This window comes from Varroa destructor, unplaced genomic scaffold (genome assembly GCF_002443255.2).
Source record: "Varroa destructor unplaced genomic scaffold, Vdes_3.0 BEIS01000004.1, whole genome shotgun sequence".
In the NCBI taxonomy this organism is placed as follows: domain Eukaryota; kingdom Metazoa; phylum Arthropoda; class Arachnida; order Mesostigmata; family Varroidae; genus Varroa; species Varroa destructor.
The window spans coordinates 47,208,809-47,221,722 of NW_019211457.1; the positions used below are offsets into that span (position 1 = coordinate 47,208,809).

The 12,914-nt window shown below is 42.5% G+C and overlaps 1 protein-coding gene across 1 annotated transcript; it reads left to right on the forward strand.

Annotated features, from left to right (window-relative positions):
• The first annotated feature begins 1,522 nt into the window (after nucleotides 1-1,522).
• Nucleotides 1,523-11,863, forward strand: LOC111249901 (uncharacterized). Its single transcript, XM_086986835.1, has 4 exons — nucleotides 1,523-1,677; nucleotides 1,910-2,628; nucleotides 10,520-10,790; nucleotides 11,137-11,863. The coding sequence occupies exons 1-4, from the start codon at nucleotides 1,666-1,668 to the stop codon at nucleotides 11,716-11,718; spliced, it is 1,584 nt and encodes a 527-aa protein (XP_086842961.1). The 5' UTR covers nucleotides 1,523-1,665; the 3' UTR covers nucleotides 11,719-11,863.
• The last annotated feature ends 1,051 nt before the right edge of the window (nucleotides 11,864-12,914 follow it).

Sequence of the window (12,914 nt, forward strand, 5' to 3'; positions counted from 1 at the left end):
TTATATTTCGATCACATCTTACCCCATGGCCTGTATGCTATCTTCGAGTCGTAGTTCTTTTATCTCACAGTTCGCTGTCACGTGTCGAAGCTAGTCCCTCTTTTCGGATTGCTACCGTAGTGAATATAGCCTTTTTGGTAAAGCACTATGTGACTTGATTTACTCCTCTTCTTATTTTATGCATATCGTATGGGTTGATCGTAATAGAGTTTACTGCCCCTGTAGCCAAACTGACGGCCCCCCTGTAAGGCCATAAGGGAAATTTTATCGAAAGGAATAAACGTCTCTATGAAATTCCGTTCTTATATTGATACTTTGAAAGCCTGTACAGATGAAACCGTACTCACAGTGCTTTACGTCCAACTTGAAGCCAGCCTGAGAACAGGCCCCCCACTTAGCTCTTATCTCACACAACGGCGGTTTGTGTTATCGTTAAAATTTCATATACCATATACCACAGGAAAAAAGAGATTCCAGCCTGTAAGGATATTGTCGTTCGAACAGTCTAAATTTAGTAAGCCTTTTTAGGCAAATATTAAACAGTATTCACATTAATGTTTGTATGATCACGATGTGACCCTGATAATACACGTGTCGTTTGACAACGTAGCCCTTTTTAAAGCAAAAAACCAAAGAAACTTCGAAATTTATGACAGAAAATAAGCTAAGCGAAAACATAGAATAATTATTATATCACCACTATAATTATGGGAGGAATTATACTTATGTCTTGCTTCCCATATAAAGTAATGTGTGCTGTCAGCCAACCAGTCTGTCTGTCTAGTAGAGAAATATACCTGTGTATACTATAATAAGAAAGGGACATCGTTTCTAATTAAATATATTGTTCCTACAATATGAAGTAAGAGAATTCTGTGTTGTTTTTTCGATAAGAATATTAATATATATGCGCAACGAAATATTAACGAGGGATTCGACTTTATGCAGAATAGATTAGCGGAGTCCTTTTTACATCAACGAGAAGCCACCGGAGGTTGCAGCTTTGTCTGCGGTATAAGCACCAACGTTCGAATAACAAATTTCGTGTTTACTTTTTTTCTATTGTATTTGCCTGTTGGTCGCTGCGTTGTTGTTTCAGTAACGTCTTGGCGTCGTGGGCGATGGTTTGAAGCACCGAAGAGCCGCGTACACTTCTTGACTGCGATTGTTATGACTAAATGACTTTGTTGCTAAGCTTTCGGTGTGATCTCTGCTTTCTATCCCCGTGGTTTACTATCCGATCGCCAGCCGACCACAGTGACCATCGAATAATCCATAGTGACATCAAGCTTTCGTCATCGTTGGTCCACGACACGTGTTCCCCCAAGACTGTTGTGCCTTAGCTGTTTGTTTGTGCTTACGTCTCAGTGTATGCTTTTGTGGTCGTCTGTGTGTTCCATATTTGACAATACTAAGAACATCTGTTAGTTTTCACGACCTTGATTCTGGCTTCTTAGCGGATGGAGCAGAAGTAAGGGAAAAAGTCAAATCTTTCTCTATGTACAGCTTAACGAACAAATCGAGCCCCCCTTCTGGTTCTTTTGCCTAGACCTGAACGCTACTCATTTTGTCGCACGATAGAACGTGTCGCGCTGTATAAAAAGCAAGTGTAATGGCTCTTTGAGCATCGTCTTCGTTGGTCGAAGTAAATAAGGAACAATAATCATGCGCGCCTTCGTAAGTGCTGCTACGAATCGGTATTTTTATTAGCTATAGAATATGTCGCGAACCTCTTTTGACCCCATGGATATGTGCGTCTTATGAAAGCACGGAAACAAACTGATTTATTGTACTCGTTACTTTCTTTATTATACCTCACAAATATCATGAGATTACGGAGAATACGGCCCTAAATCACAGCCGTTCTCAGTGTTCTCTGTTCAATTTGTTGTGTTCATCTTTTTCACAGTTCGTCGCGGTTGTCGCCTTTGCTATTACCGTGCAGGCTGGCGTCCGTCACGCGGCTGCCCCCGCCCTTCTCGTTGCCCCTGTGGCAAAGGTTGCTCACGCGCCCGTCATTTCTCACTCCTACACGACCCAAACCGTGCACCACGCCGCCCCCGTGGCAAAGGTGGCTGCCACCTCAGTAGCAAAAGTAGCTGCCGCCCCTGTCCTAGCTGCTCCAGCTCCTATCCTGGCTGCCCCAACTTCCGTCCTTGCTGCCCCAGCTCCCGTCCTGGCTGCCCCAGCCCCTGTCCTGGCTGCTTCAGCTCCTGTCCTGGCTGCTCCTGCCGTTGCTGCTCCGACATTCTCATACGCTCCAGCCTTATCGTACGCCGCCCCCGTAACAAAGATCGCTGCTGCCCCAGCCTTATCGTATGCCACCCCAGTGGCAAAGGTCCCTGTCGGCCCAGCCTTATCGTATGCCACCCCCTTGGCAAAGGTCCCTGCTGCCCCAGCCTTATCCTATGCCACCTCCGTGGCAAAGGTCGCTGCTGCCCCAGCCTTATCGTATGCCACCCCCGTGGCAAAGGTTGCTGCTGCTGCCCCGGCGGCTCCCCTTGCCTATGCTGCTGCTGTTACGCCAACCTATTTCGCTCCTAACCACTATAAAGCTGTTGCCGCTCCAGCTTTGACTTACGGAGGATTCCACTATGGAGCCCCCGTTGATGCGGTCAAGACCTTGTTGTAAACTTTTAGCTATTCCAAACGAAGATGTAGAACACTTTATCTATGTAATCTGCCACCAACTTGTATATTATGCTATAAAGAATGAGACCAGCATTGATCTAAGCGGTACAGCACTGATGGTGGTAACTCTTAACGATGACGCTGTCGGAGTAATTGGCGTTGCCAAGTACTAGCAAATGAAAAATGTAAGATTACTTACTAGGGAAGGGTGCGTAATGCGTTTCTTGGGAGATTACGGTTAGCTTGATAGCGTCTGTATTTTACATATGGGAGTAGAGAGAGAATTCAGTAGCTTCCCATGGCTTTCTCTATTGATATCTGGCACACTTTGGTTTACAGCTGACAATATGATTCTATCCATTTACCTTTCGTCATACTCTAACGCATCCTTGAACGATACTCGGAAAAAAAAAAGAAGCTGAGCCCCTGTATGTATTGTTTCAGTTGTTGATAGCTAGCACAATGTTCTAATTCTCGAATACGACACAATTATAAATAAACTTCGCGCTAAACTAATTTGGTTATCAATCGTTAGACGGTCGTTTCCAATTAGCATATGTTCAAACCATATGTAAATGTAAAACTCGTCGTGACTTGCAAGGCCCTTGTGGACTTTGTGAATATCGTGGTTAGCAGCTGTTTCAGTCGGAAGATGGCCTTAGCCGGTTTAAATCGGGACTATTTGGTAAAAGCCTTTGGTAATTTAGAAAAAAAAAAAAAAAAAAAAAGAATAGATCTAGGGGACATCTCAAGGGTAAATGCGGCCGTTTATCCCGGTGCTGGATAAAGTCAAAGTGACGCAACGCCGATGCCGACCGCCCAGAGAATTGTTATAGGCAAACAAGCAATTGATGGCATCACTTCGTGAGAACGAATTCTGATATAGCAACAAAGACGTAAGCTCATTTTGTATATATTAGGATAGATAACACGAATAAAATAGAACATCGTTGTAGTTTGTCGATGCCTGCTATCTGCGTGCTCCTATCAGAGAAATATTATCCGCAGTAATGAATATCGTTGTTATTTAAACGAACTTTAAGCGAACAATTGTATTTACAGTAATTCTGGGTTGAACAAACAGGCATCGTCTGCTAAAAGTAACACCGGAAAAAAATACTTGAGGAAAGCGTGATGAATAATCAACGACAGAAAAAAAAAAAAAAAAAAAAAAGAAGAAAAAATAACATTCTATAGGCGAATTGCTAGACGATGATTTGACTATATTTTACACAGAAATCGACTCTAAATCGCACCTTTTTGCACAGCCCTATATCGTTTCATAGTATTTATAGAGATAACGATTACATTCAAACATGTACTTCTGTTTAGAGACAACGAACAGCAGAGGGCCATATGACTGGGCACAATGACACGCACAAACTGTCGCAAGAATTATGGCGATGTAGCCTAGGCGTTTCAAAAGGAAGGACCAGAATCAAAAAAGGCCTCATTCTCTTCGATAGAATAGGTAGCGTCGCGTTGAAGCTCTTGACTGTAACTCGACCATACACGCCTGTAATAACGTACAGTAGAAATTACAAACGAACAAATAATAGAACTCAACAGAATGACTGGCGCTGATGAACACTGACGAATTTCTACCACCAAAGTTATGACTTCGTGTTTTTTTTTTTGTTTTTGATCTAACTTTAGACACGGATACTTGTGATTTTTGTTTGTTGTATGATACGTTGTTTATACAATGCCTGTTTTCTGTCTTTGCCGATAGGTAGAGTCTGCCATATTGAAGTTATTCGACATTCAAGTTACACAATACAAGAAAAGTATGTATAGACGATATGAATCCTGTTTGAAAAACGAAAAACTAATTATGTTGTAACAATCATGATCTGTGGCATGTCGTATATGTTCCATTGCCAGACGTACTAAAAAGGTTCATCGACCTCCAATAAACCCGATGGCTGGCTGTTCGTATGGTGGTCCGTGCAGAACAATTGAAGTTAGAAGAAATCAAATATAAGCCTTGTACGAACGTGTAAGTGGCCTTCTGCGGCAGACGAAGTACATTCGAGTTATGTGCATATAGGCGACGAAGTGTACACTTCGCCTGACTATTATTCGACAGGGCCGACGTAAGAAGTATCAGTGCTCAAAGGGCCCCGAGGACAGCTTCGAAAAACAGACTTATGACACAAAAAAACAATGATAAGTAAGGTGCAGTAAAGTGCGATGCCTTATGATAGAAGGCCCACTACCTTCATGCCTGACCGACACTCATATTTAATTCTCATTAAAATTGCTGCTGTCGATATTAGTCTACCTTGACAATAGAGCCATAGAAGTTATTCGTACCACTAAGTGTCGTCATATCCTTTTCATACAGGCCCAGCCCCTTGTCCGGTCACATAAATAAGTATATGTTATAAATGCTAGATGTTTACAAACCTTCAAAATTACGTGCTCGAAAAAGCTATCGATACAAAACTAAACTTATTGTGATGTAACTTCTATTTCTATTGCGAAAGCATGTTTGTATAATTAATATCAGTCATGTTGTATTTTGCTAATGTTTGCTAAGACGTTGTCCACATCACAGACGTTTTACGCACGCTCGTCATTTTTCTTGTCCACTTTTGCTCGTCGTAGATCTTCCGAAATAGTCAACAGTTTCCGAGTAAATATGTCAGGCGTACTCACAGCACGGCTGAACCCCCGAAATACTCCGCTGCGAGCACAACTCTGCCCATATGCCACTCTTTCAACGCGGCACGCCATCTACTGCTTCTGTAATTCCATTTCACGGTTGCCAAGCGGGAATAATCGTTTAATCTTTACAGCCCCAATTATTCACCGGCTGCAACATCTGCATTTCCCATGGTAACACGCCGTTCTCCTAAACTCCAACATGCTATCATGGCCGAAACCAGCTTCATAAATAGGACGCTCAACGCGAGCAATAACCGTAGAGGGAAAGAGCAGGCAACAACCGAACGTTGCATTTGTTGCTAGCCAGTGACCGGTGCAAGTATATGTTGAGCGCTTATGCCCTTAAATGAGGTAAACGGGGGGGCGACCTGGCGAATATGAGTAGCTGCCGACCGACAGAGAGTGCGCCGGCAGAGCTAGTTCAATTGCTTCGTCTGACTGCAGCTCCTGAAGTTTGTTTGGTACCAGCTTCATGAAAACTTCAGAGTAAGTGTAACAAAAAACAGACAATCTGGCTGAAGGGGATTTCGAAAAACAAAAAAGGAATTGTATAGCCACAGGATAGTTGCTTGAATGTTTGTAATCGGGGACCATTATAGTGGGGTCCATTATGGCGTCGATCAGGACAAGGTGCAAGAGGATCCTGTTCTGGACTACATTGGCACTACACAAACTTAGAAAATAAAATCAGCTGTAAGGACTTCGAGCGCGGCATAGTTGAGCCTTTAGAATACAATTATCGTTCTGACGTTGCACAATCAGTAAAAAAAGAAAAGAAACATTTTCTCTCCCTATGACCACTGTAAATCTCATAAGAAGCTATATCGATATGCTTCAAGGAGCAAATGGAAACCGAAAAAAATCATACAGGGACTATAGTTGTTCAGATTGTTCAGCCAGCGTTCGCAAGACGTAATCGATCTACTGGACAAATTTTTCTGCGGACTTTTCCATACTTAACTCACAGTTTTCCTATAGTTGATCTAAAAAATCGAAAAATGTACCTTGTTGATACTAGGACACCCGTAAAAGTTACTGTGTGAAGCGGCTTTGGCCGTAGACTCGAAAGGCCAACATACAGTTTAGTTAAGTAAATGGAGAACGTTCGATAAACTATTTACGAGTTAGAAGCCGGCTGTGATGTTCGGCTCGAATTCAGCTGGGGACAATTCGTTCTGCGCCAAACGTCAGCCGTTTGACATTGTTACGGGACCATTAACCGTAAAAACCATAGCGCTTGCATCCAGTTCGACTAAGCACAATGAAGGGGTGAACACGACCCTCAAACGGAATATTCCATTCTGTGAAACAAATATATCCACCTTAGAACTTTATACCTGAGTTTTCGTAAGTAAAAACGATATTGAAATGGGTCAAATGGCTATCACTTAATTTGATCGCCCTATCGAGCAAACATAAGAGTTGCCTAGGTGTAAGTATTATATCGCCAATCAATTAGGTAGTTTCTATATCCTAGTGGTCCTTCGGAGAATTTAGAAAGTGATGCTGAAAGCTAACTATGATAGAATTGATTATGATTTAATCTTCGCTTCAACATAAAAGTCACGCTCAAGTTAACTTCTGTGTGCGCATAATTAGACCGGATAGCGTACAACGTCTCTAACAAAATAGGTCTTTAGGGCCTAGATTTCAAAAAGAAAGGGTTCCAATTGGAAATTATACAGAACTGTTTCTCTTTATATATAGTAAAGGTTCCTCATTTAATCATAGCTAACGTGTTCCTTTCTATTGAGTAGTCACACTAAAACTAATAAATGTCTAACATGACTTCTATCACAGTAAGTGTTAACAGGTACATCGCTTGACAAAGATGAAGCTTGTTGAATATAGACAACACTCTGCAACTGAAAAAAAAACCTATCTAATAACGATAGAAAGTTATTTTTGATCTAATCCTAAGTGTAGCCTTTCCAGAATATTGGCCATTGCGAGTCTATTGAGATACCAGCCTTATGGCGAGACTTCGGGTAATTCCATCGACGTATTATTGGGAAGCTCCTATGCACAAGGCGCAGTAACAAATCTAAAGACGAATCAAGTACAGGTAGGCATTTTACTTAAGTAGCGTGATAAAATAGATACATGCATGTGTTTAATTTGGATTTATTTACAGCTTATATCTATATTTTTCTCTTATTCGTATAAAGATTCGCTCAGCAATAGCTTGATTATCTAAAGGCACAGATCTTCTTTTTGGTCGTATACGAGTTTCTGTTATAGAGATACGTCAAGATATAGGAAGTGCTTAACTAAAATTTACCATCAATTCCTTTTACTAGGTCTATTTCCTTCGACCGTAAACGCCTGATTCCTTGTTTTGCTGTGTAAGTAAAATAGCCATTATATGTTTCGCGCGCATGTTCCGTGCAACAAATAGCAGATGCCACTGAAGAAAAGCTTCATATGAACGTAGGCATGAAATCACCCTTGACGAACACACGTACGAAATATATCAGTAATATAAAACATATCAACAATACGTTTGTGTACAGGACGAGCCGTTCAACCAGCACATCAAAAGAACACATCTCAGCCTCGCACATAAACGTGTACACATGTAACTGACTGCAGATGGATTGTACGAAGCACGCTCCGTGCAAGAGCTAGCTGTCCCTATGTCTGAGACACATACCTGTATAACTCCCGTTCCCATTTTGTTCGTTCGTGCATGTTCTGTGTAGATGCCCAGAAAGGCCGCCCTTTCATGTCCAGTAAAACGTATTTGAAATGTTGCTGAACGAGTTGTCGAATCGAGTTTATCGACTGTTAGTAGTATGCCATGTTGGGTTCTTGCGTTCGTCCACACTTGTTCTATCATTCGGCCGTTCCGATCCGATCTCAAGGTCCTTTAATTAATAAAGCTCAAGGATTTTTTTTTCTCGTTTTTATTGTTCGTCACTGTCGTTGATGCCAACAGGGAGTAGCCGTGTAAACAAACAGGCCGTGTTAGATAGATAGATAGATTGAACGAACGGCCGGTAATTGCTGCGGGGCTTGTGCGACCCGCTCCTAGAAACGATAATATTGACGCTTAAGGCCATAGGCGATGTGTGACCGTAGTTGTTTGTTTCCTGTTTTTCGCCAGTGTTTGGTGTTAATACTGCAGCGATTTGTTTTTGTCGACTTTTTGGCAGTCTATTATGTTCCAGCATTGTCCGGACTAACTTAACTTTCCTCGTTCGGATAATCTCTCGGTATTTGTCGGCTGTCCACATTAAGATGGCAATTAAATAGAGTTGTTTAGCGTTTGCAATGGCGCGTTCTCCACTGCCGTAGGAAATGTGAATCGTGGTGTCTCTGGGTAGATGGCCGGCTTAATATATTATTTATTAGAACGTCTTCGCCAACCGAATATGATGTTATACCTGATGCGCGTCAACCTGACGCAATTCAGTCGCATCGAAAGCAAAACAGCTAGATGGCGGATCCACACTTTCCAAGGGACACAGGCATTACACTGTCGATAGTAGATGTTTTTGTATGTGCCAAAATCAACAATGCATTTCAATAGTGAATTTTTCTCAGAACAAATAATATCGACAGACAAACGGATGACGACGCTCGCAACGCTGTATATTTACGCTCTTAAGCTTGAATTCACTGAAAAAAAAACTTCTTAATTGTTCAAAAATAGAGCATTGATTTCGGTACATGCTGCAATCCAGGAAATTGCAGTGCCGAGCTTTATTAAATTTGCAAGGAAACGTTAAATCGGATCGACTTATGGCGCTAGCTCGAAGAGGGAACTATTTACGCTAATGTGTATCTGTGATATAAAACGTTTGTTTATATGTAGCATGGTTGTTTTTTTAATACACTTAATACATGGGTGGCAACCGTCGCTCGAGACAACGTGCCGTGCCGTGTCTCGTTTGATCTCCCGTTTTCTCCTAATATACCGCAGGTGTGAACCTGACTCGTGTTACGCATCATTTTAGTTACATAACTTTTGTAATTTTTCTCATGAATCAGATCACGCATGACATGAAAACGGGCCATGAGATGAATTAGAAATTGCGCCATACAATCAAACGACTTTAAAATAACGTCCATTGTCTGCTAACAATGATGCTTGCATAGATAATCTACCATAGGAAACACATCACGCTATCTAATCACGCCCACTCTGCCCGAATGTATACTATCGACTTCTGCTAGGAGGCAAAATTTCGATGTTATTGAAATTTCGTTGCCCAGATATGACTCCTTACCGAGTTAAGTTCGAGACCTTAACCGCTGGGTGCATTCCTCACATATTTGATGAAGTGAATGTAAGGTGAACTTATACTTACCTTAGAACAGCAAATAACTTTGAGGTATCTTTATAGATTCGTCAAATAATAGGTAATCTAGTTTCAAATCCTGCTAGGAAATAGCTACTGTAACCAATGCATGTTAGCTACTGCGCTCAGATGTTCGATTAGATAGGTTCGATAGGCCTGTTCGTGTTTTCAGCACTGGTTTTCATTTCGTCTAGAGCAACTGTTCTTTTAATTCGTTACATTTAATAATACAATAATACAACGCAGGCAGACTTCGATGCCGCACGATCCGATTGAAAGTGCCGTCGGTCTCAGACCTCATTCGTGATTTAAGTTGTCCAAGCTAAGGGCGAACAAATCCTGACAAGTAGATAAGGTACTAATGTACCGGAAATACGGTTAAATTAGACTTACATTGACTACTACAGACTATCGAAAGTTACCCCTAGAAAATCTGTCTACCCATTATTCGACCCAATGTCAACTTATCCGCTGCGTTCAAGACACGTTGCCAGTTCCGTCACGACTGTCCCCTTATTTTCGTTTTTATCTTTACTAGCTAAAGCCACTTATAATAGGAGGTAGATATCACATCGAGTGCTACAGCAGTAGCTGAGGGTGTATTTTCGGAAGTACTCAGATGTAAAGTCGTTCTCACGCCTCACAAATTACAACCACGTACAACGACGACACCACTTTTATGAGTCTAATATGGGGTAATCTAAACGTTCCAAAACATGAAAGGAGCTCTTATTGTGATTATTGCCCAGTCTGTGACTGGTCTTTTGTTTCTTAGAGATCACGATTCTCCAGCTAAGCTTTCACTGTTGGTATTATTGCATCTTCATGCTTCGAGACCCTAGTTACTAGCTAAAAAGACTATGCAATTTCGTGTAGCGATGCTGTTTTGTATTTCTGTACATCTCTTTCTAATCTATTCACGGTCTAGCGGCGCATTCGCGCGAGACGCAACGGTTCGGCACCGCACGAAGATACTGTATTTTACCGCCCCGCGCAGAGCTTCATCTTCGCCGGCAAAGCTCACGCCAGCGGATCACCTACGAACCCCAGAAATTGGTAATGGACCAGCCGTGGCGAGGGGCGCCTGTACAAGCGGACGCCCCATTGGCTTTAAAAGTCGTCCGACTAACGAAACCCTCATTGTCTAATTCGACAAGCTCCAAAACAGCAATCATGCTTGCCTTCGTAAGTTAACATTAACTAGTGTCCTCTTCTATTAGCTCGATCTGGATACTCACTCTGGAACACTGTTACGTGTGCATGCACCCCTTTTGCCAATTGTAATAATGGAAATCGAGCCGAAATTCGCTTATTTAGAAATCTGTCCTTGTCACCTATTCTACACAATTCTAGACATTCCCAGCCTGTCTTCGTCTATGCGCATGTCGTTAGTCAGAGAACGCAATGGTACGCAAGTGTACTCCATGTATATATCCATGCATGCTTCAGCGCACTCTCTCCAGTTAATCAGATGATTGCAGTGCTACTATAGTAATATACGACTACATTCTTTTTTATCTGTTCTATACAGCTCGTCGTCGCCGCTCTGGCTGGAGCCACCCATGCTGGCATCAGTCACGTTGCCGCTCCGATCGCCGCTCCCGCACTTCTGGCTGCCCCTGTGGCGAAGGTCGCTCACGCTCCTGTTGTTGCTCACTCCTACTCGACCCACACTGTGCACGCCGCCCCCGTAGCATACGCTGCCCCTATCACGAAGGTGGCTGCCGCCCCCGTAGCATACGCGGCACCTATTACGAAAGTGGCTGCTGCCGCCCCCGTAGCATACGCTGCTCCTATTACAAAGGTGGCTGCCGCTCCCGTATTGGCGGCCCCGGCCATCGCTAAGGTTGCTGCCCCAGTCCTAGCAGCCCCTGCGTTGGCTGCTCCTGCGTTTGCTTCTCCAGCTCTGACTGCCCCGGCTCTCACGTACGCCGCCCCTGTGGCAAAAGTCGCTGCTCCCGCACTGAGTTATGCCCGCGCCGCTCCTCTTGCCTATGCAGCTGCCCCTGCTTACTTCGCTCATGGTCATTATGGAGCAGTTGCCGCTCCTGCTCTCGGTTACGGCGGATTCCACTACGCAGCTCCCGCACTTGCCACTAAGGCCCTCCTGTAAATTTCGTTTTCCATTCGAGTCAATGAGGGAGAACTGCATTATAGATTATAATTGAACTGAATAGGGAAACAAAATCGTGATAAATAGTACATACGACTGTAGACGTATACAATAAAGCAGTATCGTATTGGCTATAGAAATCGTATTTATTGTTGTCGTTGTTACTGCAGTTGCAGTCTGTGGTAGTAGCAGCAAATGTACGGTTTTAGGAAGTGACTACTCTGTAAATTTTGTATTTGCATAAAGATGCGACGAATTATCTTGCGGCTATCATTATCTAGAATTGTTCCTAGTTTGTTCCAGTTGTACTGATAAGAGAGTTAAATTGTTCAACTAAGTGGCGCCGACAGGGAGCATGTCGATAGATGTTCTCCTGAGCCTCAAATTTAGGTCGATTCTAGCGTTTTACAAGTAGTCGTCCCCCTTAAATGCGCAACTTATGAGCTAGGGGCATCAAGTTATCATCCTATGTGATTATCGGCATTTCCCATTGGCGTTGACATAGTTAAGGGACTCAAACATGTTTAAAAGAAGCTCGGACATTCTTTCAGAAGATAAACTTACGACGAAAAGTCCTTCTACATGTAGAAGTCGCTTGCTTAAAATTAATCAAGGGTATATGGCTGTCCATAGAGGAAAATTTATCTGAGACTTATGTAAATCAATAATATTCAGGTCGGAAACTCGATATTAGTAACAGCCTGAAGAGACAACTTTCTTCCAATAATGGCTATAGGAGATGTACACAGGAGTTATTGTTTCTTGAGATGACACACTTGACAACAAAAGCAGGTCGAGTATCCCATTTCTAACCCATAGCGACCTGGGTTACTGTTGATGTTTTCCGCAAGTAGAATGCAGCGAAGCCTAATTGAGCAGTAGAACGAAGACTTAACGAAAAATGAAGCTTTTTCTCGATGCTTTACGTAGAATTGTAGGCTTTTCGTATAAACATTATCAATAAGAATAATACGTGCGCACAGAATTAAACAGCCAATGAATATTGTTCCAGCTGCTGAGTACTCTCCACGTGTACCTATATAAACGTTATGATAATTTCGCGCTTCTTAAACAATACAACAACTTTGTCAGTTCTGCTCAGTTAACTTCAGTCGTCGGACGTCAGCCTGTTATTACACATTTGACTATAAGGCTAGGTAAGGTAAAACTGGGATTGTAATACCGTGCGCGACTCG